Source organism: Balaenoptera ricei, chromosome 8 (genome assembly GCF_028023285.1).
Source record: "Balaenoptera ricei isolate mBalRic1 chromosome 8, mBalRic1.hap2, whole genome shotgun sequence".
Lineage (NCBI taxonomy): Eukaryota > Metazoa > Chordata > Mammalia > Artiodactyla > Balaenopteridae > Balaenoptera > Balaenoptera ricei.
Window position 1 is genome coordinate 64,391,483 of NC_082646.1, and position 25,665 is coordinate 64,417,147.

Genomic DNA, 25,665 nt, shown 5'->3' on the forward strand with positions numbered 1-25,665 from the left:
GGCAGCAGTCTTGGCATGAAGAGCAGGAGGATGAAGCAGAGCTCCAAGCCTTCAGGACTGAGTTCTCCAATGGGCCACGGAGTCTCCCACAGCCAGCTTCCACCTGGGCTCGCCCCAGGTCCCTAACCCAGGCCTGCGTTTCAAGGATTGCTGTCATCCCCGCAACTGTTCTCCCTCCAGCTGCTGGCTGTGTTCTAGGCCAGGGTCATTTCTCAGCCCCAGAGCAGATAGCCAAAGGACTCACTATTTCTGCAGGAGACGTGGGTCTGGGGACAGGCATTTAGAGGTGGCTGAGCCCCAGGCGTTCCCCCTCTCTGCTCTCCTCTCCTGAAGCTTCAAAACATCAGGGCACATTTGGGAAGCTGGGTCCCCTACCCAGCTGCTTGCCCACCTTTTCGTCAAGAGGTAGTTGCACCCTCCCCTCCCCTCCCAGCCCCGGCCCACAAGAAAGCAACAAAACCATCGTGGTGAACACATTTATTTAATATGAGGGGTGGGTATTGCTGTCTCTGTCAGTGTGTATGGGCTGGTAGGGAGACAACCAGAGGGACTTCTGCCCTGGAGTAAGAGGCTGTTCTGGCCCCAGGCTGGGGGTGGTGGGGAGCAGACTGAGGGGATGGGGTGGTGTGTAAGGAGGGGAGGGCAGGGTGAAGCTCTGCACACATCCTTGGGACCATGGTCCAGGCCCACCCAGTCACCAAAGCAAGAACCGAATAAATAAAGTGCAACCGTGGGGCTGGGAGTGGGGAGAGGGAGGGCACCGGGCGCACCCACGCCCGCAGCCCACATTCAGTGCTGCCAGGTCTGGCCCACCTCCTGGCCAGACCATCTTGTCCAATCACCCCTATGTCCGTCCCTCCAAGAGCCAGGCAGGCCCTGTGCGGCTACTGGAGGTAGCGATAGGCCTTAAAGCAGTGGTTGCCCGCGTCGGCCACCACCACGTGGCCATCCGAGGTCAGTGCCAGGCCCTGCGGGCCATACAGCGGCTCTGCAGATGTGTTGATATAGGACAGGAAGGAGCCAGAGCTGTCGAACACCTGAGGAACGAGTGGAGATTGGAGGGAGCCGTGAGATCAGGCAGATGAGTGGCATTTGGGAAGGGGGTGCATGGAGCCCAGCGGGAAACCTCCCCCTGGTGCCAACCCTGTGCCTTCCTTCCTCACCTGGATGCGGCTGTTGCCCCAGTCAGCCACGATGATGTTTCCATTGGAGTCCACAGCTACTCCCGTGGGGGCATTGAACTGCCCATTGCCCTCGCCGTGGGAGCCGAACTTGAAGAGGAACTCTCCGTCGGCACTGTACACCTGGCAGGGGAAAGGGCTGGGGACTGGGGACCCGGCCTCAGGCAGAAGGCGGGGCCTTGGAGGAGGATGGGGTGAAGCCCCAGGGCTGAGGACCCCCAGATCTGCAGCTAAAAACCAGTTCTTCTTCCCAGGCTTCACGTCCACGCATGCCACTGCCTACTGGACACCTCCAGCTGATGTCCCTTGGGCAGCTTATCTTCCCTGGGAAAGTAGTTCTTCTTTCTCCTTCCCAGTGACTGGCAACACCCAGGTAGCCATGAGTCATTCTCAACTCCACCTTCTCCTCTGTTTGACGGCCAATGAATTACCACAACCCGCTGACTGTATCGCAAATCTGTACCCTATGCATATATTGCCACTGCAATGGTCCTCAGCTAGATTATTGTAAAAGACTGATCTTCCTGCCTCTAGTCTCGCCCCAGCCAGAGCGATCTTTCTAAGACACACAGGACTGCATCACCCTCCTGCCCGCAATCATTCAGTGACTCCCCATAGCTCTTAGGAAGAGAGCAAGCCCCTTAAGGGAATGAGCAAGCCTCATTCTCACCTGGCACCACTGCCCTCTTCAAACCTCATCTGAACTACTTGTAGTTTCTTGACTACATGGTATGAGTTCCCACCTCCTTGGCTTCTCCTGTCCCCCTACCTTCTGGTGAATTCCCACTTGTGCTTAGTCTCACCTGAATCAAATGCTCCTGCTACACCCTCACCCAGTTTCCCTGCACTCTCCTACCACAGAATGTATCACATCACACTGTAATATCCTGGCACCTTCTTCTCTTCCCCACTAGACCATAACCAATAAGATAGGGAATGTATTTGCTTTATTCATCACTGTATTCCCAGCTTCTAGCATAGTGCCTGGGACAACGCAGCCACGCCATAGATGTTAATTGTTCAAATGAATGATCTCAAGGGGGAAAAAAGGGAGGTGAGGGAGAGAGGAGTCTTGTGCGAGAGGAAAGGGTGTTGGAACAGTGGTCACGCAGGGAGGGAGGACACTGACCTTCACGGAATGGTTATGGAAATCCGTCACTACAATCTCATTCTTGTTGTTCACAGCCACAAAATGGGGCCCTGAAAATACAAAGTGGGCTCTCTGGCAGTAAGCCAGGATACTGAGTGGGATGGGGAAGAACATCTGGGATGACAAAGCTGCGGTGTGAGGAGAGGGGTGGGGTCTCTGGGATGATGGTGCCAGGGTATAGTAAAGGGACGGGGTCCCCTAGGGCCAAAATATAGGAGGAGGGGGCCTGTAGAGCTGGGACATCCAGGGGAGTTCTCTGGGACTGGGGTATCGGAGACTAGGTCTCTAAATTCTTTCCCAATACCTGCAAAGTGGCGGTCAGTGGCCCCACGGCCCCCAAAACGGCCAACCAGCTTGCCATTGGGCTGGAAGGTAAAGACGCAGCAGGACTTGTTGTCGACCACAATGATATGCCCATTCCGGTCTACAGCCACTCCCTTGGGGCCCATGAGGCGGCCAGCTCCAACCTTGGTCTGGAGGAAGGGGATATCCGTTAGGGGCTTTATCCTGCCCGGTGGGGAGAGTAGTCCCAGCCTGGCACCAAAGCAGAACCTTAGGCTGAGGATGGATCGAGCAGTCCAGGCCCTGACCACCAGGAGGCACTAGAATGGTCATCTCAGCTGGCCCCAGGGGTGCAGAGTAGAGTGACAGCAGGCCTCTCACCTTGAACTTGCCCTCAGGGGAGAAGATGCTGACCCAACGGTTGTCATAGTCTGCCACGATAATGTCTCCATTGGTGTCCACGGCCACACCTGTGGGACGCTGCAGCTGCCCAGGCGAGCGTCCTCGGACCCCAAAGCGGAACTTGAACTGGCCTTCATTGGAGAAAACCTGGAGCAGAGGAGCAAGGGAGGGAGTGGGCAGGAGGGGAGAGACTGTGGGCACAGAGGGAAGGGAGCAGGATCCTGAGGGAGGAGACCCACCCCCATTCATTCATCACTCAACAAGCACTTCCTGACACCCTGCTGTGGGTAGAATCAGACGTTGCCAGCACAGACCTTAGGGGACATGCAGCAGAGGTGTGAATGGGACTGTAAGAACGTGAAAGGGGTGAGAGGTGGTCCCAGAGCAGGGGCAATCCGAGCTAATAGCCTAATAAGGATGCCAAGAGATGAACCAAAGTTGGCGAGTAAAGAAGGAGGAAGAAAGGTGCTTAAGCAGAGTCAGCAGTATGTAGAAGGCACAGAGTCCAACAGGGGCACTGCTTGAATTCAGTATGGGCACTACTTGCCTAGTGTGGATGGAGTGCAGTGGGCACTCCCGTAAAGAACAGAAGGAGTAAGGTTTTATTCTGGGTATGATGAGAATTCACTGAAAATTTCTGGGCAGGAAAGTGACAAGATGAGATTTGACTTTGTAGTATAATAAGAAATATATTTGAGGGACTTCCCTGGTGGCACAGTGGTTGAGAATCTGCCCGCCAACACAGGGGACAGGGGTTCGAGCCCTGGTCCGGTAAGATCCCACCTGCCACAGAGCAACTAAGCCCGTGGCGCTCTAGAGCCTGCGAGTCACAACTGAGCCCGAGTGCCACAACTACTGAGCCTGCGCTCTAGAGCCTGCGAGTCACAACTACTGAGCCCGAGTGCCACAGCTACTGAAGCCCGCGCACCTAGAGCCCGTGCTCCGCAACAAAAGAAACCACCGCAATGAGAAGCCCGCGCACCGCAACGAAGAGTAGCCCCCACTCGCTGAAACTAGAGAAAGCCCGCGCACAGCAACGAAGACTCAAGGCAGCCAAAAATACACAAATAAATAAATTTGGGGGAAAAAAAAAATATATATATATATATTTGGCCTTTGTCCCCATCCCCAGTACCTGGCACAGAGCTCCTCAAACCCTTAGAATTTCCTGATCAATAAGAGTGTCTTCTGTCATTCATAAGGAGTCCCTTTTGAGTTTATGCTAATGAGGTGACTTAGGGCGGGGCCCCTAGATGGCTTCAGGATGGGGCTGGTCACCAGAAAGACCATCTGACTAAAGGGTTGGAACTTTCAGCTCTACCCACCAACCTCTGGGAAGGAGAAGGGGTGGGGAGCACAGATTAAGTTTTATAAAAATTCTTGAACAACAAGATTTGATGAGCTTCCGGGTTGGTGCCAGGAGGGTGTGTACCCCAGTTCCACAGGGACCAAAGCTCCTTATACTAGGGACTCTTCCAGACCTCACCCTATGTATCTCTTACCTGGCTGTTCATCTGTATCTTTTATAACATCTGTTATAGTAAACTGATAAACGTAATCAAATGTTTGTCTGAGTTCTGTGAGCTGCTCTAGCTAATTAATTGAACACAAGGAGTGGGTTGTGGGAACTTCCAATTTATAGCTGGTTGGTCAGACTACAGGTGACAAACTGAACTTTCGATTAGCATCTGAAGTAGGGGCAGTCTTATGGGACGGAGCCCTCAACCTGCGGGATGTGATGCCATCTCCAGGTAGATCATGTTGGAATTGAGTTAAATTTATAGGATCCCTGGTCGGTGTCCACTGAGAACTGGAGAACTGCTTGGCGGTGTTGGAAAAAGCACATGGGAGCTTTTTCAGAAAGAGCACTCTGGCTGCAGGGAGGAGTCGAGACTGGGACCTGGCCGCCCAGTCAGAGGTGCTGCAGTGGTCCAGGTGAGAACTGATGATGGCTTGGACCAGGGCACTTGCTGGAGGGAAGTAGATGGATCAAGAGACATACAGGAGGAAGACTCCACAGGACTTAGCAGCAGACAAGAAAGGGGTAGGTAAGGGTGGGGGAATGGACAAGGATTAGCCCATCCAGGCTATGAGGCTGATAAGGTAATCTGGACAGAGGAAACCTTTCAAGCTCTCACCCTCTTCTACTTCTTCCACCTTAGCAACATGCTCAGGTCTCACCATCCCAGAAGCACCTACGATTTTAACGCTCCTCTCCTCTATAGCTAAGCCTTCGTGCTTCTCCTTCACAGCCACAACATCACTCACTGCATAAGCCTCACACATTGCTTTGTTATAACTCTAGGGACACAAGATAAATCAGAGCCAGGAGCAGCCTTGGAGAACTCGAGTTATGGGCCTTGGCCTTGTTCTTTGATCCAGATGTTCTCCCTCCTGCGTGGACTGAGCCCCCTGCCCCTGCACCATCCCCATTTCTTAGGCCCGCAGGGCTGTTTGAACTGGTCTCACCAATGGACATCACTTCCTCCTGATGTGGACCTCCCATCATGCCATCCCCTGGCTGATCAGAACAGCCCCTGGCTTCTGCCCTGGTCCCCTGTGGTTGGACAGCACTTGCCAGCACGAGAAGGCAGGCACCACGGGCTGAAGAAGTGCTGTACCACCAGCTGGGTAGTGAGGCAATGTGTCTGCCTTCTCCACTCCGAGCAGCTTAGTTTCTAGCTCAACACTGAGGCTTTAGGGGGTCTTCCTCTTCCCATCCTATCCTAACCTATCCCACCCATTACACCTGGCCAACTCCTACTCATCCTCCAGTTCTCAGAATTTCCAGGTCACTTCTTCAGAGAAGGTTTTAATGATCAACTCCATCTCCTATATCAATATACACACATAAAGTTAAGTCTCCGTGATATATGCTTTTTAGCTCTTTTCATAACAACTGTCACTCCTGTCACTAAATAACTGCTAAATATCCTTGTCCCCCATCTAAGGATGTAAGCCCCAGGTGGGGCAGGGACTGTGTCTGTTTTGTTCGCTGCTGCATTTGCAGCACCGGAATAGCAACTGGCACACAGCAGACATTCAACAAATGAACGAATCCGTCAGCTCACTCGCAGACCAGAATCGGACGCCTCCCCTTGGATGCCGCACAGCGATCTCAAACTCCCCGCACGCAAAAGTGAATTTATCAACTTATTCCCAGGCCCGCTCCCAAATGGCAACACCGCCTACTCAGGTCACCAAGCCCTGCAATTCTTGATCTCTCCCTCTCCCTGGACATCTGATGGCTCATCAAAACCTGCCGTATTTGCTTCCTTATCTCTAGAATCTGCCAGTGCCTTAATTTGATCCTTAACATCTCTCTCTTTTGCCATGGTAGCAGTAAGCAACTTCAGGATCTGAGTCTACTTGGGGGAGAGACCAAAACAAAATAAAACAAACCAACCAGGGATTCTGGTAGAGAATGAAAAGTGCTATATGGCAAAAGGCTGAGGGAGCTTGGAGGAGAGTGTGATTAGCATTCTGCCTGAAGGAAATGAGGAAGTTTTCACAGAAGAGCTGATAAAATTTCTGGACTCAGACAATTACACAAGGATGTAATATATCCAAATCAAATTCTTCATTCAGAATCACAAAATGTTTCTTCTCTTCTGTCAGCTGATGCTGATTCAGCACAAGGAGAGGATCTGCCTCAGCTGCCACCATAGCCGGGTCCAAAGGAGGAGAAGTTCACAAGAATCCCAATCCTCACGAACCGAGGGGGGGGGTCACAGTGCATCTGGCAGCCTGGCCCACAGCACACCTGAGAACCCCAGAGTGAGAGAACCTCAGCTTTGGAATCGAGAGCCAGGCTCCTAGCAGCTATGAAGTTGCTGCGCGGGTGGCAGCAGGGGCAAGGAGGATGGCTGTAGTAGAAGGGAGTGTCTGGAGGGGGGAGGGGCTGCACTAGGCCCTCCCTCTTAAGTCCCCACCCTGAAACAACAGACAAACACAGCCCCTCGTCAGGGAGACAAAGTGGCACATCTTTCCGGGGATGTGAGTACCTGTGTGTGTGCGCCCCAGGGGAAGTTTCCCAAACCTCAACGTTTGTGCCAAAAAGCATCCTTGGCATAAGAAGGAGGAACGGAGTTGGAGGGTGGAGGGTGTGATGGAGTAGGGCCTCGGCACCACCCCTACCCATCCAAACCCCTCCACTCCTCACTATCCAGCCTGGACCCAAACGCCTCCCTGCGCTGACCTGAGCCTCTCCTTTCCTCTGCTCTTAGGAACAAGGTGGGAATAAAGGTGGGCTAGACAGGCTTGGGAATATAGTCATGGAAGAGTTCCTGGCTCCTTCAGTAGGCTAGGTGGAAAGCAAGGGCCAGGAGAGCAGACACTGAGGTGACAGGTCTTTGGCAGAGCTGCACCTGTGACAGGGGTACTCAGGCAGAGGGTCAGGAAGAAGTTTAAATATACAGATGTGAAGTAAGGATCTTCAGGGAAAAGTTTTACTACCTGACAAAATGTTTCCAAGAACTCAAAGTTTACAGTAGTTAGAAACAATCCTGTACAGAATAAAATCAAAGTTCCACAGCTTCCTCTCCAAAAGCATTTACCGCGTGACCTCAGCTACTCCACTCCTAAGAGTAATCTCCCTTCAGCCGCCCTGGGATCCTTCCAGTTCCCTGAACAACGCCCTAGAGCACCTTCCACCTCCTGGCTTTTGTCCCCACCTGGACAATGGTATTTTCAACAACAGCTAACAGTTAGAAGGTTCACTTGGTGTCAGGCACAGTACATGATGTCATTCAATGCTCCCAGCAACCCTCTGAGGTATTCTTTTCCTAATTTTACACATGAGTTAACCTAAGCTCAGGGAGGTCACATGACTTGTCAGTAAGTGGCAGAGCTAGGATTCAAGCCCAGGTGTCTGGTTTCAGAGCCTGAGCTTTGAACTGCTCTGCTGCGCCTACCACACTGGTGCCCGTCACTAGGCTCTGCCTGTTCGTAGGCTCACTACAAGGAAAAGAGAAAACCGCATCTTCTGGCTTTATGGAGCTCAGAGTGCAGCAGATGCCATGTCCCTTCAAGTGGCAGATGCTTTACTCAGGTGTGTGAGGCACTGGGAGGGCCAGAGGCAGGACCACCTATGAGGATGCACTATAGTCTAGCCACTGGAAGGCACCCCTTTTCACCAGTTATCCCCGTTTGACTGTCTAGTCAACTGGACGTTTGCGGAGACGGGCACGGACGACACGCATTCCGGATCCACGCAGGCATGTTGGAAGATAGTGGGGGAGGTGCAGAGACTGCATCCTGACCACTGTGGTGGGCAGAAAGCAAGCCAGCCAGGTGGAGACTCAGGTGGAGGCAGAGGGGAGGGAACAATGAGCCAGATCTTTGGGGTCCAGGTGCTGGTCTGGCCTGAGCCGCAGCCTGGGAGGTAGAGGCTGCCAGCACAGTAAACCCTGGTGCCTAACTGTGAAGGTGCTGGTTACGGCTGTGGCCCTTGTGGAACGGATGGCGAGTGAGTGGGTGAGGGGTGGTGCTATGATTCATTGCGCTTTAAGTAAAGGTACTATCTGTAGGGTTTCATCCTTCAGGAGGCGACCTGTATACTTTGTTGGGTTTTTGTTTCTTTGTTTGTTTTGTTGTTGTTTTGTTGTTGTTTTAGTAGGCTGTAGCTTGAGAACTTCTATTTTGGTGTTAGGGGAGAGCTTACCTGGATACATTGGTTGTTGCTGTCTGCTACCACTATGCGGCCGCTGCTGGCTGCGGACACACCCTGTAAATTGGTGAATTCACCCTTCTCCCTTCCACGACTGCCTGTGGGGAAGAAACGGGGTGGAAGCAAAAAATTCACACTGAGGTCATTTTGACCTGGCCCCGCCCCATCCCCCCTCTGGCTCCGCCCTCGGCCCTCTGTACCAACGCGGAAGACGAGCTCGTCCTCAATGGGGTTGTCCTTCCGTTTGCCGCCGGTGCTGTACATGGAGCTGGGCCGACGCACCGCCTTCTGGCGCACGTGGCTGCCCGGGCCGCCAGGGGACTTGACGCGGCGTTTGACGTCGTCCGGGGAAGGTGGCAGGTCCCCAGGACGCAGGGCCCGCACGCGGAAGGGGCTGCCGCGCACCGGCTGTCCGTAGAGCAGCACCGAGAGGAGCAGCTCGCCTTCGGTGCGCGCCGTGTACACCAGCTCGTACGTGCCGTTCTTGTGGTCCACCACGGGCACCGGCAGGCGTGTGCCGTCGGGGCCCGTGATCTCCGCGCGCAGCTCGGCGCTGCCTGTGCGCACCAGCCGCCCATCCTTGTCTTTGGTAGTGACAGTGAGAGAGGCGGGCTGGCCCACCAGCGCCTGGCGCAGGCCCTCGCCAGTGGCCACCGTCTCGTGTGCAGTGGCGCTCGTAGTGAGCAGCGCACCCAGATTGAGCACCGATCGCCGCAGCCCGTCGACCTCGAGGACCAGTTCCAGCTGCGCGTTCTCGTGCGGCCGCTCTGGGAAGGCCTGTGCTGCCAACGCCGCCAGCCGCTCTCGCATGTGCTTGCGCACGAGCAACACCTCCGGGGCCGAGCCCAGGCGCAGTGCCTGCTCAGCGAAGCTGCAGCTACTGCCGATGTGCTCCTGCCCCTGGCGCAGTGTGTCTAACTGGGTCTGCAACACCTGAGGAGGGGTTAGGGGAGGGTTGGGTAAGCAGGCTCGTGGAGGGGAAGGTGAGGGGGGCGTCTCTGTGATTCCTGATGAACTTGTGCTATGGCGTGAAAGGAACACAAGAGGGTGAGTGTGGACGAGGGACACAGATGCCCGCAGTACCTACTGGCCACGCCAGAAGGGGGCAAGTATAGACTAGGGGAAGGGGTGCGTGGGTGTGGGAAGCAGGGGACGCGTAGAGGCAACAGGCCATCTCATGATGGACGGTGGTGGGAAAGGGTGAGCAGACACACCTTCTGCTTGGCTCCACAAATGGCCTCCAGGTCGCTGACCAGGGCCTGCTTGCGCTGCTGCAGCGCTTGCTCCAGGTCCTCGAAGGCTGCGCTGATCTGGGCCAGGGCCTCCGCCTTGCGCTCCTGCAGCTGCTGGCTGATGCCCCCCACTAAGGCGATGGCAGCGGACAGCTGTGGTAGTCTGGGGAGGGGAAACATCTCATACCGGGGCTGCTTGAGGATGCCCTCACCAAACCGTCCCTTCTCCCTGGAGACCCTACTGCCGCCCTCCAGGATTTCCCCTCCCTAAGAATTTTATCTCCACCCTCCGGAAGGTCCCTCCTCTGCCCCTGCTGAAGCACCGTCCCAGATGGCCCCACCAGCGCGGGCTCCCGCCGGGCGCCTACCGGCCGCGCACCGCCTCGAGCTGGCGCTGCAGGGCGGCCTTGTGCTGCTCCACCACGTCGCGCAGCAGCACGGTGCCGTGCTCCCGATGCTCGCCGGCGCGGCACTCGCCGCACATGGCCGTCTCACAGGCCTCACAGTAAAACTCCATCGTCTGGCGGCGTAAGGACTCCCGTCAGGCAACGACTAGACACCACACTTCTCTGTCCCCTCCCCCCCCCACCTGCCTTCCTTGCCTCTCACCTTCCAGGTGCACCCCCCCCCCCACCTGGACCACTTAGAATACCCTCTCACCCACAGCCACTCGGCCCCTCCCCCGACCTCTCCTCCCCCTCCACCCCAAGTCCTGGCCTCACTGGGCCTGCTTGGGCCCACCTTGCCTTCATGGTTGGGGCAGGAGAGGGGGCGGCCAGCCACTGCGCTGAGGGGGTGGGGGTCCTCGGGGTCGTGGGCCCCATCAGGTGCCTGCTGCATGGCCTCCATGAGGCTGCTGATGAAGAAGTTGTTCTGCAGCGCAGAGACGCCTTGCTCAGGGAGGATGGACGTCTGCCGACACACTGGACAGGACAGCGTCAGGCTCTGGGCAGGGATGTAGTTCTGGAGGCATCTGGCCAGGGAGGAGGGGGAGTCAAAGGGATGAAGGGGCGGGGCGGTGTCAGTGCACCCCTCCTCTCACCTGCCATGGGTGCCAATCCTTCTCCTCACAGGTGTGCTGTTACATTCATTTTGAAACCTCTCTGGCTGGCACACGCATCTTGTCCTAACAGCAGGGGTAAAAGGCCTCACCTCTCACAACTGAGTGGGAACACATCCCTGACGTCTCTCAGAAGATCAGACATACCCACATTCCTCACAGTGTGCACAGACACAAGTTCACCTTTCACAGGTGTTTACAAACCCTTCTCACAGAAAATGTGTGACTACCTATTCCCGCCCCATTAACTCATTAAACATTTACTGGCTGCCTACTCTTGCCAAATTTATGCCAAGCTCTGGGGATACAAAGATAAAGCACAGTGCCTACCTCTAAAATACTTCCCGTTTGTAGAGAAAAAAAGTAACAAAATTAGAGTTTGTAGAAGTAAACAGTGTGATGATTAAAGGCATGGGTCCTGGAGCTAGGCTGCCTGGGTTCAATTCCCAGGTCAGTCAACTCTTATACTGTATGACCCCTGACAAGTTACTTGACTTTTATGAGCCAAGAATCCCTCCTTTGTAAGATGGAGACAGTACAGGCTTCACAAGGTGTGGAGAATTAAATGTAAAGTGCTGACATGCCTGTACAATATATCGTACAGAAAGTATGATATATTGTAGTATTACAATACTATTATAATACTAATTATAGCTATTCGTATTACCTATCATTAATATAGGGAACACAGAAGATGCAGTGATAAGGAAATGCACGGAAGGGGCCTCTGGTAGTAGAGAGGGTAAGCAGAAAAGGCTGAAGAGAAGGTGACGTAAGCAAAATCTTCATGGACAAATAATTGTTAGTCTGACCAAGAAAGGCGCAGGGAGAGGAGGAAGGGTGTTCCAGATACAGAAGGTGGCCAGAAACAGCATAGTATGAGTAGGGAATTATAAGCAGTTCAAGGTGGCTGGAGAGAACGTCCAAGGCAAGGGATGCTAAGGGAAGTCTGGAGAGAGAGGCATGGGCCAGCTCATGGAGGGCTCCTGGGTCACATCAAGGAGCTCAGAAGTCATCTCAACAGCACGAGGGAGTTGCAGGAGCATGGTACGGCCAGGTTCACATTTTACCAAGTCCCCCTTCACTGCCTCTGTGTGGAGGGTGAGCGTGAACGTGATGAGACAGCAGACGACGGGGAGGAGCATCCTCCTCAGCATCCAGCTACCATTTACTGAGCACAGTGTGCCAGGCTGTGCTTTGCACTTGGTGTTTGTTAATGGCCTCAGAAAGGGTAAGTGGTCCAAAGTAACGAAGCTAGTAAGCACAAGAGCCAGATCCAAGGCAAAGCGTGTGCTTAACCAAGGTACTCTTGTAATAGTCTAGGCAAGAGGTGAGGAAGACCTGGATTTAGGCAACAGCAATGCAGACTGAGGTGGAACAAATTTGAGAAGTATTTAAGAAGTGCAGGGCTTCCCTGGTGGCGCAGTGGTTGAGAGTCTGCCTGCCGATGCAGGGGACACGGGTTCGAGCCCTGGTCTGGGAAGATCCCACATGCCGCGGAGCAACTAGGCCCGTGAGCCACGACTACTGAGCCTGCGCGTCTGGAGCCTGTGCTCCGCAACAAGAGAGGCCTTGATGGTGAGAGGCCCGCGCACCGCGATGAAGAGTGGCCCCCGCTTGCCACAACTAGAGAAAGCCCTCGCACAGAAACGAAGACCTAACACAGCCATAAATAAATAAATTAATTAAAAAAAAAAAAAAAGACAGGGAGGCCATCAACATTTAGATGGCTTCTGTAGCCATGGGAGAGGATATGATCACCAAGAAGGGGATTACAGTGCCAGAGCACCCAGCAAGTACTGAAAGAGGCGAGCAAAGAGGAACGGGCAGAGAGGTAGGAGGAGAGAGAGTGTCAGGGCAGCAAAGTGAGTAGTGCAATTTCAGAAGCAGGGAATGAGTAGTCATCAGTGTCAAAAGCAGCTGAGGAGTCAGGGAAGGTAAGGACTGGAAAATGCCCATGGAATTTGGCAACTGTAAGAGTACTTTTGTCTGTGAAGAAAACAGTGAGTGGAGGGAGGGGTAGAGGAAGGAAGGCTTGACTCTGGCCAGTTGAAGAGTGAATGGGAGGTTGGAAGTTTGAGTAAAAAGGAGGTTGATGGGTTGGATGGCAGCTGGGAGGGACAGAGGGACAAAGGAGTGTTCTTATCTGTTTGTAATGGGAAGCTTGAGCATGTTTATAAGTTGAGGAGCCAGTAGAGAAGGAGGGAGGGAAGAGACTAGAAGACATGGGACGAGGTCTGGGGATGGGAGCGTGGCTTAGGTTGGCTGGAAGAGGAGGAGTAGACCCCATCCTCTGGACGGAGGGAGGGGAAAATGAGGTGGATGCACTTGAGCACAGGGGGCAAAATTGCAGAGAGGATGCCCAACTTGCCTCGGGCAAGGTCAGCTGCTGAAAGCGAAGGAGTGGGGTGGTGGTGGGAATCCAGGAGGACAGGGAGGCTGGGATTAGTCACTGAAGGGAGGAGGAGAGGAATCTTACTAGAAACAGACTGACGGCAGCTGTGTTTGGAGACCACAAATTGTGGAGGGAAGATTTACATGTTGCAAAGTTTCCCATATCCTCAATCTCTTCTCTTAACGTTCTCTACACTTCTTGATCTGAATTAATTAATTTTTATTTATTTAACAAACACTATGTGCCAGGCACAATTCTAAGTGCTTCACAAATATTAACTTATTTGTGACCTAGTTTCCCCTTCAGTCTTCTCGAGTTGAGAGTGGTTTTTGTCTCATACTCCACATTCCTCAGGACCAGAAGGTGGGGTTGAGTCCTCCCCGCCCCCAACTGGAACATTTCTAAATTCTTCTTCTTCAGCTCCTTGGAAGCTCAGGCCTTCTGTCTACAACACCCCTCCTTGATGTCTCCGCTGACTCAACGGTTGCTTCCCCACTGGCCGAAGTCTTTCTTCTGGCTCACTCTCTTCTGTTGCCCTCCCTCCCACCCCAACACACACACTCCTGCCATCATTCTCGGTGGCTCTGACATCCACAGGGTGATCCACCCACCGTCAAGATTTCTTAGTTCCTAAGCTTCCTCTCACCCCCTCCCCCAGTGATCTTTTCCTCCAGTTCACCTCAGCTGTCCACTCCCAAGCTCCTGGCACTACCTATGTCTCATCACCCATCACGGCATCAACTACGAAATCTGCATTTCAACCATTCCACTCAGTTCCCCTGTAACTCTCTCCCCAGCTTTGCTGAATCTGGGGTTCACCCTGAATACCTTTGAACTCATCAAGATCTCCATCCTACGTGTTGCACATACCTGGCTTACGACTGCTTCCTAACTGGCTTCCTGTTTCCACTCTTGCTTCTCTAGAATCCACTCTACAAACGGCAACCAGAATGAGCTTTAAAAAAATCTAGTTTATGGAATTCCCTGGCAGTCCAGTTGTTAGGACTCCATGCTCTCACTGCCGAGGGCTCGGGTTTGATCCCTGGATGGGGAACTAAAATCCCATAAGCCATGAGGCGCGGCCAAAAAAAAAAAAGTCTAATTTATGTCACATTATTTCCCTGCTAAAAAAAAAAAAATCCTCCGGTGGTTTCCCACTGCATATAGAACAAAATCCAAAACTTTCCTAAAACTGCCAAGCTCCCCCGTGAACTGTTCTGACTCTTTCGGACCTCACTTCATCCCACTTTCCTCCTCACTCAGTCACGCTGGCTTCTCCCCTGGTCTCTGAACATGCCCCACTTACTCCTTTCTTAAGGCCTTTGCATGGAACAGCGCAAAGATAATCCTGTTGCCTGGAACAATCTGTACATGTCTGTTTCCTTCTCGTCCTCAGGTCTCAGGTCAAATGTCACCTCCTCGGGGAAGCCTTCCCTGATGACTCTACGTAGACTAGCCCCTGGCCCGACCGCCCTCACTTACTCCCTGTTTATTTCCTGGAAAACACTTAGTCCAAGCTGTGACTCTCCTGTTTGGTTATTTGCTTGCCTACTGTCTGTCACCTCCCCCTAGAGCATAAGTCTTTGAGAGCAGGGACCAAGGGATAAATGAATGAGTAGCATTAAGAGAGAAGGCTCTGCAGTTAAACCTGGATTCAGACCTCGACTATTTACTTGCTGCGGAGCCTCGGAAATATCTCTTAATCACTTAATGACTCTGAACCCTAGTTTCCTCCTCTCTAAAATGGGGATAATAAAGTATCTGTTGTGAGGATTAAGTAAATCAATACATGTAAATCACTTAGCCAGTCCCTGGCAAATAGTAAGCAATCAATACACGGTAGCTATTGTTATAATTTCTCAGGCACTGATTTTCTCCAAGAGTGCTCAGTGATCTGGGTATAGGAGAAGGTATGGAGATATCCAATTACGGCTCAGATCCAGGATTGAGCTTCTGCCACATGGGTTTAGAAAAGGACAAAGGTGTGTGGGAATTGTAGAGGCCTATGGTCCACCATGGGATTCAGGATGGGTAGGAAAGAAAGGGAGACCAGGAAGGAGATGGAGGCTGGGAGAAGAGGGAGCAGTCAAGGGCATTGGACATCTACATCCAGTCAAAGCTGGTGTAGTGAGAGTGGGGTAATGGAAGCCAAGAGTGGGATCCTGGAGTTTGTAGCCACAGAAGAAGTGGTATTATTCTGGGTGTTGGCAAGATGCAGGGCGTCGTTGGGAGGGTGTCTGACTGAGGTGGCACAGGACTACATTTATCTGTAGTCTGACTGTATGATGACTTGATTACTATCTTTCTCCTTCACTATACTGTAAGCTCCTTAAGAGCAAGGATCATATCTGTTTTTGCTTATCACTGCTTGCCCAGCGCCTGGGACAGGTCTGGCACATAGTAGTTGCTCGATAAATAAATATGTGTTAAGTGAATGAATAATAGATAGAAGCCCAGAGGCTGGGAGGGGTTGCCTTTCATTCAGTGCCTCAGGACAACAGTGAGGACAGGCAGGGAGGACAGACCTAGCTTTGAACATCTTCCCACTGGTCAGGAAGTTCTGGGGCCAGAGCTGGTTGAGAGTCTCAGCTCTGCCTGATTTCTCTGGTGGTGTCGAAGGCTGCCTTGGCGTTTGGGCAGGGGCAGAGAAGGCCCTGTTGTGGGCAGGGGCCACAGCCCAGTGTTAGGAACCTCTGGTCCTCTCACAGGTTCTTGCACCGAACCCTTACCTCCTGTAGGCTGGGGTTCATCTGCTCCCCTCCATGTGTGCACATATCTCCCTCACCTCTCACAGGTTTACACATGCCACTCCCTTCGCCGGGGGGCCTGCAAGGTCCTCATCCCTCCCCGGTACACACACCCTCACCTCTCACAGAAGGTGTGCAGGCAGGGCAGCACCTTGGGGCACCGGTACCGATCCAGGCAGATGCTGCACACCAGGAACTGCTTGTCCATTGGCTGGACCTCTGGGCCAGGGCTGTCCTCTCTCTTCGCCATGGTGCCCACGGATGGCTCCTGCCACTCACACCAGCCTGTGTACGGAAAGACGGTCAGCACCAGGGAAGCCAGCAATCCCTCCCTCCACCTGATCCCCATCACTCAAAACCCCTGCAGAGCACTAGCCCCATCTCTTCTCTGCCAGGGACCGAGCAGCGTGAAGAACATGGACTGAGTACCCTCCGAGCCTGCTGCTCTGGTTAAAAGCACAGGCGTCAGGTTAGATTGATTTCAAACCCAGCTCAGTCTCTTACCAGCTATGTGACCTTGCACAATTCATACACCCTCTCTGAGCCTCAGTTTCCTAATTTGCAGTTATGGAAATAATAATCCCTACCTCAAATGGTTGTTTTGAGAATTTGCGATAGTGTATGTCAAGTGTGTGGTACGGGGATGCCCTTCACTGACACACCCACCCTTCATCTCCTCTGCCTCCCCCAAACCCTCCCCCAGGAGGCTTTCCTGTTGGAGTGTCTCTCCTCTGACCACCTGCAGCCCTTCTATCTATGCTCTGACCCACCTCCCAGCACAACCGCCCGGGATCACATTCTTTTCCACATCCAATCAGTATCCAGGTCTCGTGGATTCTGCCCCCCAAATACCTTATCCCCTTTTCTCCAACTGCACAGATACCACCCCCAATTCAGGTGCCACCAATTCTCTCCAGCGATAACAGCAACAGCCTCCTAACTGGCGTCCTTGTCTCCTCGCCTATGCCTTCTCATCCCTCTCTCTCACAGCCAGAATGAGGCTTCTAGACACAGATTCCATCTTGTCACTAACTCCCTGTTTAAATTCTTTCAGTGGTTCTCCATTGTCCAGAGGACAAAGTCCAAACTCCTTAAACAGGCCAACAAAGCTTAGCTTTGGCCCATACCTCCCTCTACCACCTCACGTCTCATGATTCTGTGAGTAGTCACACTGGTTTCTTTCTTTTCAGTTCCTGGAAATCTCCTTGTTCTCTTTTGCTTCTGGGCAGTCACACATTCTGTTCCCTCTGCCTGAGATCCTCTTCTCACCCCCACTTCGTCTGGCTAACTCTTGCTTATCTTTCAGGTCTGCACGTAAATGTCACTTCCTCCAGAAGGCCTTCCCTGATTTCCTGAAGTCTGGGTGAGGTGCTCCACCTTTATGTCATTCTGCACCCTGTCTTTCCTCCATCCTGGCCCTTATACACTATACTGTAATTTTCTTGTTACTTCTCTGCTTTTTCCATAGTATGCAGAGTTCTTGAGGAGAGGCATTATATTTTATTTCTTTTTTATTCCTAGCACTTAGCACAGAGCCTGACATAAGGATTGGTCTATATTTATTGAATTAATTCAGTAATTCAACAAATATTTATTAAGTGCCTACTTTGTAAGGCGCTGGGGATAGAGTGATAAACAGAACAGATATGGTCACTGTCCTTGTGGTGGGGAGGTAGTGAAAAGTAAATAAATGAATAAATACATAATTACAAATTGGGGGACGGGAGTGCTATAGAGAAGAAAAGAATGCTATGAGAAAGAATGCTTTTTTGATTGGGTGATTGGGGAAGGCCTTTCCAAGCAGGTAACTTTTAAGCAGAGCTTTGAGGACCAGAAGGAAAATAGTAGGGATGAGGGTGTGGGCATCAGAGAGTGAGGGAGGGAAATCGTTCTAGGCTGAAGGAACAGCACGAAGGAAAGTCCTTAGGCAGAGACTCACTGAGAACTCGAAAGGGTTCATGTGGTCAGAGCAAAGGGAATAAAAGGCCGCAGGTGAGTTTGGGAAGGTAGGCTGGAATGAGATCACAAAGGACCTTGATGTTAAGAATCTGGGTTCTATCCCAAATTGGGAGGGAAATGATGCAATTTACAAAAAATAAAAATAAATTAAAAAGCTACACTGGCAGCTATGAGGATTGAAGAGGAGCCAGGGTGGAAGCAGGGAGACCGCTTGGGAGGCTACCCCAGTTCTTCAGGTAGGCTGATGTTGGCTATTAGCAGAGCTATAGGCAAGAAAGTGGATTGATTTGAGAAATAACCATGAGGTTGAGTCAAAAGGACACCACGATGGACTGGATGTGGGAGGGGAAAGGAATGACAATAAGGACTCCCAGGTTTCTCCCCTGAGGAGGATGGGCTGTGCCTAGAGACAGTGAAAGCTAAGGAGCTGATCTGGGCCATTCCATTTTAACCATGAGACGTCTGAGAGGTGCCTGTGTGATACCCAGGTAGAGATGTCAAGTAATAAATAGAATATAGGAGCTCCAGGGAGAGGTCTGGGCTGGGTTTTGACTTGGAAGCATTGGCATATTAATGACACAAGGCAATGATAACGGATGGGACCATCTAGGGATAGAGAGTGAAGAGTGAAGGAGAACTCAGAGAGATGGGAGGAAGACCAAGAGTGTGTGGGATGAAGGAAGTCAGGGGAGGGGGGGGATTCAAGAAAGAAGGAGCGGTGAAGTAAGATGAAGACTGGAGAGTGTCCACCAGATTTGGCTGTGGTGGAATGGGAGGGGCAGAAGCCAGGTCAGAGTGATGGAAAGATGAATGGAAACGAAGAAATTAACACAGCAGTTGTAGACGATTCAGGAGAGAAATCTGGCCATGAAGGGAAGCAGAAAGGTAGTCAGACTACTTCAAAACAGGCAGTGACTAGGAGCAGGTCACCACTATCTGTGCCCAGCTCGATGCACCATGGCCCTCTCTAAAAACAATGCATGAATGAAGAACGAATGAATGAATGCAGTGGGGCCAGTCCAGAGTGCAGAGCTCTCTCCAGGTTTGCGGAGGGGCAGGAGAGGGGCTCAGCTGCATGTGCCTTATGTTTATGTGAGGGTGGGCATGGATAGGGTAGGAAGGGCATCCCTGAATGTGGACACTGGGATTCTGAGGTTCTTTCTCCAGATGTGCAGGGCTCTGAATCTGGAGACTTAATACAAAGACAACAACATAGCAGGAGGAGGACAGATTGAGGGTCGGCAGAGGGAGCAGGAGGCCAGAGCCGAGCTGAAGCTTCTGTTTGGCGAAGGGGAGGGCTGCGAGGAAGAGTAGGAGTGGTCTGCTGGGCCCTTCTGGGGCAGCTGGAAGTCAGGCTCCGCCTCTCTCCAAGCCCAAGGGGCTCTCCCAGCCTGTCACACAGGGGCGGAGATTGGGCAACATCCAAGCACAGACAGCTCCCTCCCTTCCCCTTCCTGCTTCAGTTCCCCACCCAGACGTGCTGGGCGTACAGCCGCTGAGGTCACACCCCTGCCTAAATCACCAAGATTCCCTTCCTCTCCTGGGCTTTTACTCCCACCTCTCCCATCTCGCTGCTCCTTAGAGATCTGCCCCCAAGGTCCTACAGGCCATGGTTTAAACAGACTGTTTATCACAGCAGGTACTTGGAAGATCTTGAACTCAGAGCTGAGATTTCACCCTCCTTCCTCGGGCTGCCTACTGCCATCTCTGCATCCCTTATCCTTCCCATCTTTTAACTGAGGTTCTAAAGGCACTTCCTTTCCTCTTTCAGCATTCATTCAACACCTCTGCTAGGCCTGGGAATACAAAGATACATACTCGCAGCTCAGCCTTCATGGATTCCACAATCTAATAAATCAATTAATGTAGTGCAATATGGTGAGGGCTATGACAGGGAAGCACAGATTGCTAAGAGTCACCTAACCTAGATCTGGGGCGAGGGAAGGATGTACAGGAGGCTGGAGGTCCAGAGAGTTCTCCTGAAGAAAGGGCCATTCAAGAGCTCCAGGATGGGTAAGAGTTACAGAGAGAATGGTGCCTTCTGCATCAGGAGACTGAATCAAACACTGTGACAGGGGAGGACTAAGAAATGAGATGCAGTGGTAGGCAGGAGCTAGATCATACAAATCTTTGTTGGCCTTACTGAGGAGTTGAGACTTTACCCTTCCCTGCTAGGGGATTAAGGCTTTATCCAAAGAGCAAAGGAGCAGGGTGGGGAGGTGGAGAGGGTTTAAGTATAGAGCGAGAGAGCAAAAAGAGTAAAGTTTTGACTGCACCGTGGAAAACAGGTGAGGGGTATCATGAGTAGAAAGTTAAGAGACTGCCATGATATTGTAGAGGAGAGGTGATGGTGGCCTTGATTAGGGGAGTAGCAAAGGGGAGGTTGACAGAAGTGGATTTTATAGGGAGGAATCAATAGAACTTGGTGACCAGTTAGTTAGATAGGAAGAGTAGAGGGAGAAGAAAGAATTAGAGATGATTCCTAGTTTTCTGGCTTGAAAACTCTGAAAGACAAGCAGTTTGGATGGGAGGGTGACAGGCTCAGTGTTTAGTAAGAGGAATCTGAGGTGCCTATGGGACATTTGAGAGGTCCAGCTGGCAGTTGGAAAGATAAGCTGGAGCCTAGGAAAGAGGTCTGGCCTGGAGGTATGGATTTGGGAGTTGGTGTAGAGATGGTACCTGAAGGCATGGAAGTGGATGACATCACCCAGAGAGGGCATAAGATGAGAAAGGAGAGCCTCTGACTGTGCCCCAACGAACCTCAACATTTAAGGGACAGGCCCAGAAAGCAAAGCCTGAAAAGAAATTGAAAAGGTGTGGCCAGAGAGGCAGGAGAATCAGGAAAGAGATATGAAAGCCAAGGGAGAAGAGAGCTTCACAAGTAAGAGAACAATCTTCATTGTGAAATGCTGCAAAGAGTTCCCATGATCTAAAGCCCAAAAGAAGCTGGTATTAACCTCAGGGAGTGTGGTTTCTAAGGGCTGGAGGAAAGGAAGCCAGATCCAGGGGGCTGAAGAGGAAGTTGATTGTGAGCAAATGAGGACAGCCAGTGCTGATTCCACCTGATCTTTGACATCTGCAAAGGATGTGTTTCAAGGCTTTTCAGTTTCTCCAAATTCTCAAACAGCATCTAATTTCCTCCATGACTTCCTCGTACAACCTCATGAGAGTCCCAGTATACATGATTGACACAGCTGTGAGTGAAGGTAGGTGACCGAGGCATTGTGAAAAAGTGGATGCAAGAGGCCAGTTAGGCTCGCTTGCTTCTGAAAATGACTCACTCCTGGTCACTAGCCTCCAAGTGTATTTGATCATTTGAGGCTTCAGCAAAATGACAAATGACTGCAGGATACAGTCTTTGGGTTTTCTCTGAAACAGATGAAGACTTGGAGGAGGTAAAGTCCTCAAAGCCAAGGAATCCTTGCAATAACATTCGCAGGGGAGGAAAATGATGAAATTTGCAGTACCATCTCTCCCACCTCCTACTGCCAGACTGAGCAAGTAGGTGAATGAACCATTCAATGAGCTGATCAACCTATCAAACAATCAAACTTCCTGGGCACTCTGGACAAGGCCCTTAAAGTGGTTACTGGAGACACAATGCTGAAACAGACACACTCCCTGTCCTTCACAAGTTCTCAGACTAGTGTGGGAAACAGACATGGAAATACACAACTACCACGTGATAAGTGTCATGATATTGACATATTCAAACTGCTATGGCAGCAAAGAGGAGGAAGTACCCAACTCTGAAGGTGGTGGAGAATAAAGAAGACTTGCAGAGGAAGGGATGTATGAGCTGGCTCTTGGGGGACAAATAGGAGTTTGATAGGTACACTGGGAAAACAGTGAGTAATGGAACAGAAGCACGAAAAATTAAGAAACATGGACCAGTTGGGCAAGAGAGCAAGACTCAAAAGGGCAGAGGTTGTACTTGATGCTATCACAACCCACTCGATGCGAGTTCTCCACTTGCCTCTCTGGCTGCTCCTTCACTGTCCATTCCTTATATGTCTAGCTCCTCAGGGCTTTGTTCTAGGGCCTCTTCTCCCCTCACTTTCATACTGTCTGGAAAAATCTCACCATCTCCCATGGTTTCAGTTACCATCCACTTGCTAATGACTCCTAAAGCCTTATCTCCTGTGCAGAAAACTTCTTGAACCCACCACACCTGTATATCCAGCTGTACCTTGGACATCTGTACAGGGGTGATGCTAGAGACTAGTCTAAAACTGAACTCACTTTCCCCTAACCTACTCATCTTGCTGCGTCTCTCATCTCAATAAAAGCCACCACCATCCACCTAGCCACATCAGCCAGAATCCTGGGAGTCTTTTCAATTCCTCCTCTTCTTTCAACTTTCAGATATAAGGTATGACTATTATTCTTGTTTCTGCTCCTAAAATGTGTCTAGGTTAAAAGTCAGGAGATCCAGGAGCTAGTCCTGACTCTCACTAATTTCACCAATGCAAGGTAAGACTCTGGACAAGTTCCTACTCCATCCCCTTACTTGCAAATTGGGGGAGGGTGTCTTTTTCTTCCCCAAATCTGAGATTCCCAAGGTTTTCTGTCCAGCCAAAGGTCCCTACAGACTGTAATATGTACCCATGATTAAATCCAATCTTGTACTACCTTGAGTATGATTGCTGGTTTCCACAGGAAGGCTAGGTGTGTTAGAGAGTGGTTGTAGTCGTCCCCAACTCCCTTGCAAAATAAATGTTTGCTGAGTTTAGGGCACCCATGACACTCCCTCTGGGCACCCCCTACCCTAGCCTAGCAAAATGGTTTCGCTCCATTTTTCTGAACACAGGCTGTACTATATCAACGATGGGCCTTTGCTCAAGCTCTTCTCTCAGCAAGAACGCCATTGTCCCCTAAGTGGCTGAGGCAGCACCCGGCACACAGAGGGTGCTCAGTATATGTTGGTGATAAGAGAGCCATGTTTAAATCACTGCAGTATCCTCTCACCAGACAGAGAGGCAAAATCAAAGGCAATAACAAGACAAGTGAACGAAGTTCCAAGGAAAAAGACCTCTACTTAACATAAAGAAGCTTTCCCATAACAGAAGTAGTAAGTGCTCTGTCACTGGAGGCATGCAAGCCAAGAGAAGCAGGGCACCTGTCAGGCCTGCAGCTCTGATTCCAATTCTGCAGCAAATCAGAACCCTGCTTAGGGGATGAATGGGCACTGATGAGCTGGACAGACAGGCAGGGAGAGACCTGTGAAAAAGACCTCTGCACCTGCTCCAACCTCCCAGATCTCATCTTCCTACAGGGGCCAGTCCTGGGTTTCTGCTTTCCACATCGGAGACCCCCACACCAGGAACAAGCCCAGGGCTGGCCTTTAGTGGACTGACCTCCCTGGGGTGCAGCCTGCCCCTCCAACCTGCAACCATCTGTCCCTGCAGGTTTGCAGCCCATGATCTGAAGCCAAGTCCAGAAGGGAGGAGGCCAGAACCAGGGAGGAGCCTGGGGTCCTCCAGGCGGGGCCCAGGCTGCAGGGGAAACAGAAGGGTCCTTTCCTACAAGAAACAGCCTCCGGATGCGGCTTCCTGTCCAGAGGCCAGAGCTAGAGGAGGAAAGGGTGTCCTCTATACCCGCCGGTGGGCCTCTAGGTGCCTGAGAAGGGAGGGGGTAGCAAGGGGTGGAAGTGTCTGCACCAGGGAGAAAGGAACCCTCGGACAAGCTGGGCCACAAGGTTCCAGAGTCCCACTCAGCAGCCCCACCCGCTCCCCCACCCCCCACCATCCTCGGCCGCAGCGTTCGACACCCTCCGCCAACATACACAAGCTCCCAAACCCCGCGCTCCTCCAAGGAAGCATCACCCATCCACCCGCGCCTCCCCCCTCAAACATGGACCTCACGTGAGCAGCCACAGCCCGAAGAATCCCCCCACTGCTCTCACGGACAGGGACACGCCTCACGTGGACAGAGACAGGCACAGCTTTTGAAAAGCATCTATGCCCTCACCCACAGACACTCGGACAGACACACCGCCGCTCGCACCCGGACCGGGACCTGGGCAGACAGGGATACAAACGCACCCCTGGGGGCCGCCCTTCGCACTCACCGCGGCGAGGCAGGATGGGAGGGCCAAGACCCGGACTGCGGCCACTCCGAAGGGCCCGCGGCGCTGCCGCTGCTGCCAGCGCCCGTCCGCCCGGCTCTGCCCGCGGCGCCGCCCCACGTCCCGCGCCTCCGCCTGTCCCCGCGCCGGCGCCGCCGCCGGACCCGCCGCACAGGCCGGAGGGAGGGGCCGGGGCGGGGCTGCGGACCAGCCGGGGGAGGGGGCGGCTCGGAGACCGAAGACCCACCCACGCCCCGCCCGCCGCCACGGAGGCCCCGCCCGCCCCTACCCCACCCGCACCGCTCCTCCAACTCTCCCGAGGCTCCTGCAGGAGCTGCCTCCCCTGTCGGGCTGGGGAATCCTTGAGCAGGATCCCGGATCCCGGATCCCGGATCCTCGATCCCCGCCAGCTGCCTCTGGCTCCCGACGGCTCCAGGAAAGGGCAGCGCAGTGGGTCTCAGGGACTGGGCGGACGCTCCGTCACGAAAAGGCAGCTGGACAGCAGGGTGTTCGGACTCTGGGAGCCGGTAAGGGCTGTCTCCTGGAGGTGCCCTTCCAGGCTTTCCTGGGGGGCTCCTACGGACTATGTTAGTGTGGTCTCTGCTGAGCAGGGGGAGACAGGGATCGCCGGTGCCTCGGCACGGATCTCTGGGCGGCGGACGAGCCCCAGGGTAGAAGGGCAGTACGCAGAGCTCTGGGAGAAGGGGCTGACGGGGTAGAAAGATGGGGGACTTAACTTGGCTCAAGGTGCCTGGCTCTCCCTCAGGAGCCCCCTCGCGAGGAAATTATGGTTCAGACCATCCAGCGACTCCCTTCCACCCTCCAAAGACCAGAGCAATTCTCAGAATCATCGCCTTGTGGAAAAGCAGCCCCGGTGGAAAATAATAAAAAGTATAACAGTTAACAAGGACTGAGTGCTTATTATGTGCCAGACACATAACGAATCACTTTACATATATTATCTTCTTTAGTACTCATAATCTTAATAGGTAGCTTCTTTTATTAGCCGTGTTTTGCAACGGAAATAACTGAGGGCCCTTGGCTCCCCAGACATTAACCCTGATCACTCAGGCAGAAAGTGCTGGAACCAGGGTTTGAGCTCTGCTTATAGGTCCTGCCTCCAGTCACTTGGAGCCTCAGTACCTTTCATGCTGAAAAAGCCCCAGTGGCCCATAAAGTGAGGGGCCTGTATGTGGACCACCCCACTCTATAATGAAGCTCCAGTCAGATAACTGCACCCTTCCAGAGGTAGGGGAGAATGCTGAAAAATTCTGGAGCAGTCCTTGGTCAAGGAGCATAGGGTGATGGTACCTGGTCCCTGAGTAAATCAAAGTGCTATTGGGGAGCTTTCTCGCATCACACAAGGTTCAGATTTGGGCTCAACACCTGGATGCAGCAGGGACCCTGGGAAGTGCCTTGACTTCTCATCTGCCTCAGTTCTGGCACCCAGCACAGGTGCTCTGGTGCTTGTAAATGAGCCTCAGACAGGGTTCACGCTTGCTTTGGAATATGGGGCCAGGGC

General features: G+C 52.5%; 2 protein-coding genes across 2 annotated transcripts; one reads left to right on the top strand and one right to left on the bottom strand.

Moving 5' to 3' along the window:
- Nucleotides 1–462: 462 nt before the first annotated feature.
- Nucleotides 463–24,275, bottom strand: TRIM3 (tripartite motif containing 3). Its single transcript, XM_059930964.1, has 12 exons — nucleotides 24,147–24,275; nucleotides 16,237–16,402; nucleotides 10,657–10,888; nucleotides 10,284–10,435; nucleotides 9,898–10,078; nucleotides 8,884–9,616; nucleotides 8,678–8,781; nucleotides 2,995–3,162; nucleotides 2,636–2,804; nucleotides 2,311–2,381; nucleotides 1,164–1,304; nucleotides 463–1,037 (listed from the first exon to the last, which is right to left on the bottom strand). Exons 2-12 carry the CDS (start codon nucleotides 16,365–16,367, stop codon nucleotides 885–887), a joined length of 2,235 nt encoding a protein of 744 aa, XP_059786947.1. The 5' UTR covers nucleotides 16,368–16,402; nucleotides 24,147–24,275; the 3' UTR covers nucleotides 463–884.
- On the top strand, nucleotides 24,161–25,050 carry LOC132370172 (basic proline-rich protein-like). The gene is made up of 2 exons (XM_059929916.1): nucleotides 24,161–24,670; nucleotides 24,910–25,050. Exons 1-2 carry the CDS (start codon nucleotides 24,161–24,163, stop codon nucleotides 25,045–25,047), a joined length of 648 nt encoding a protein of 215 aa, XP_059785899.1. The 3' UTR covers nucleotides 25,048–25,050.
- The last annotated feature ends 615 nt before the right edge of the window (nucleotides 25,051–25,665 follow it).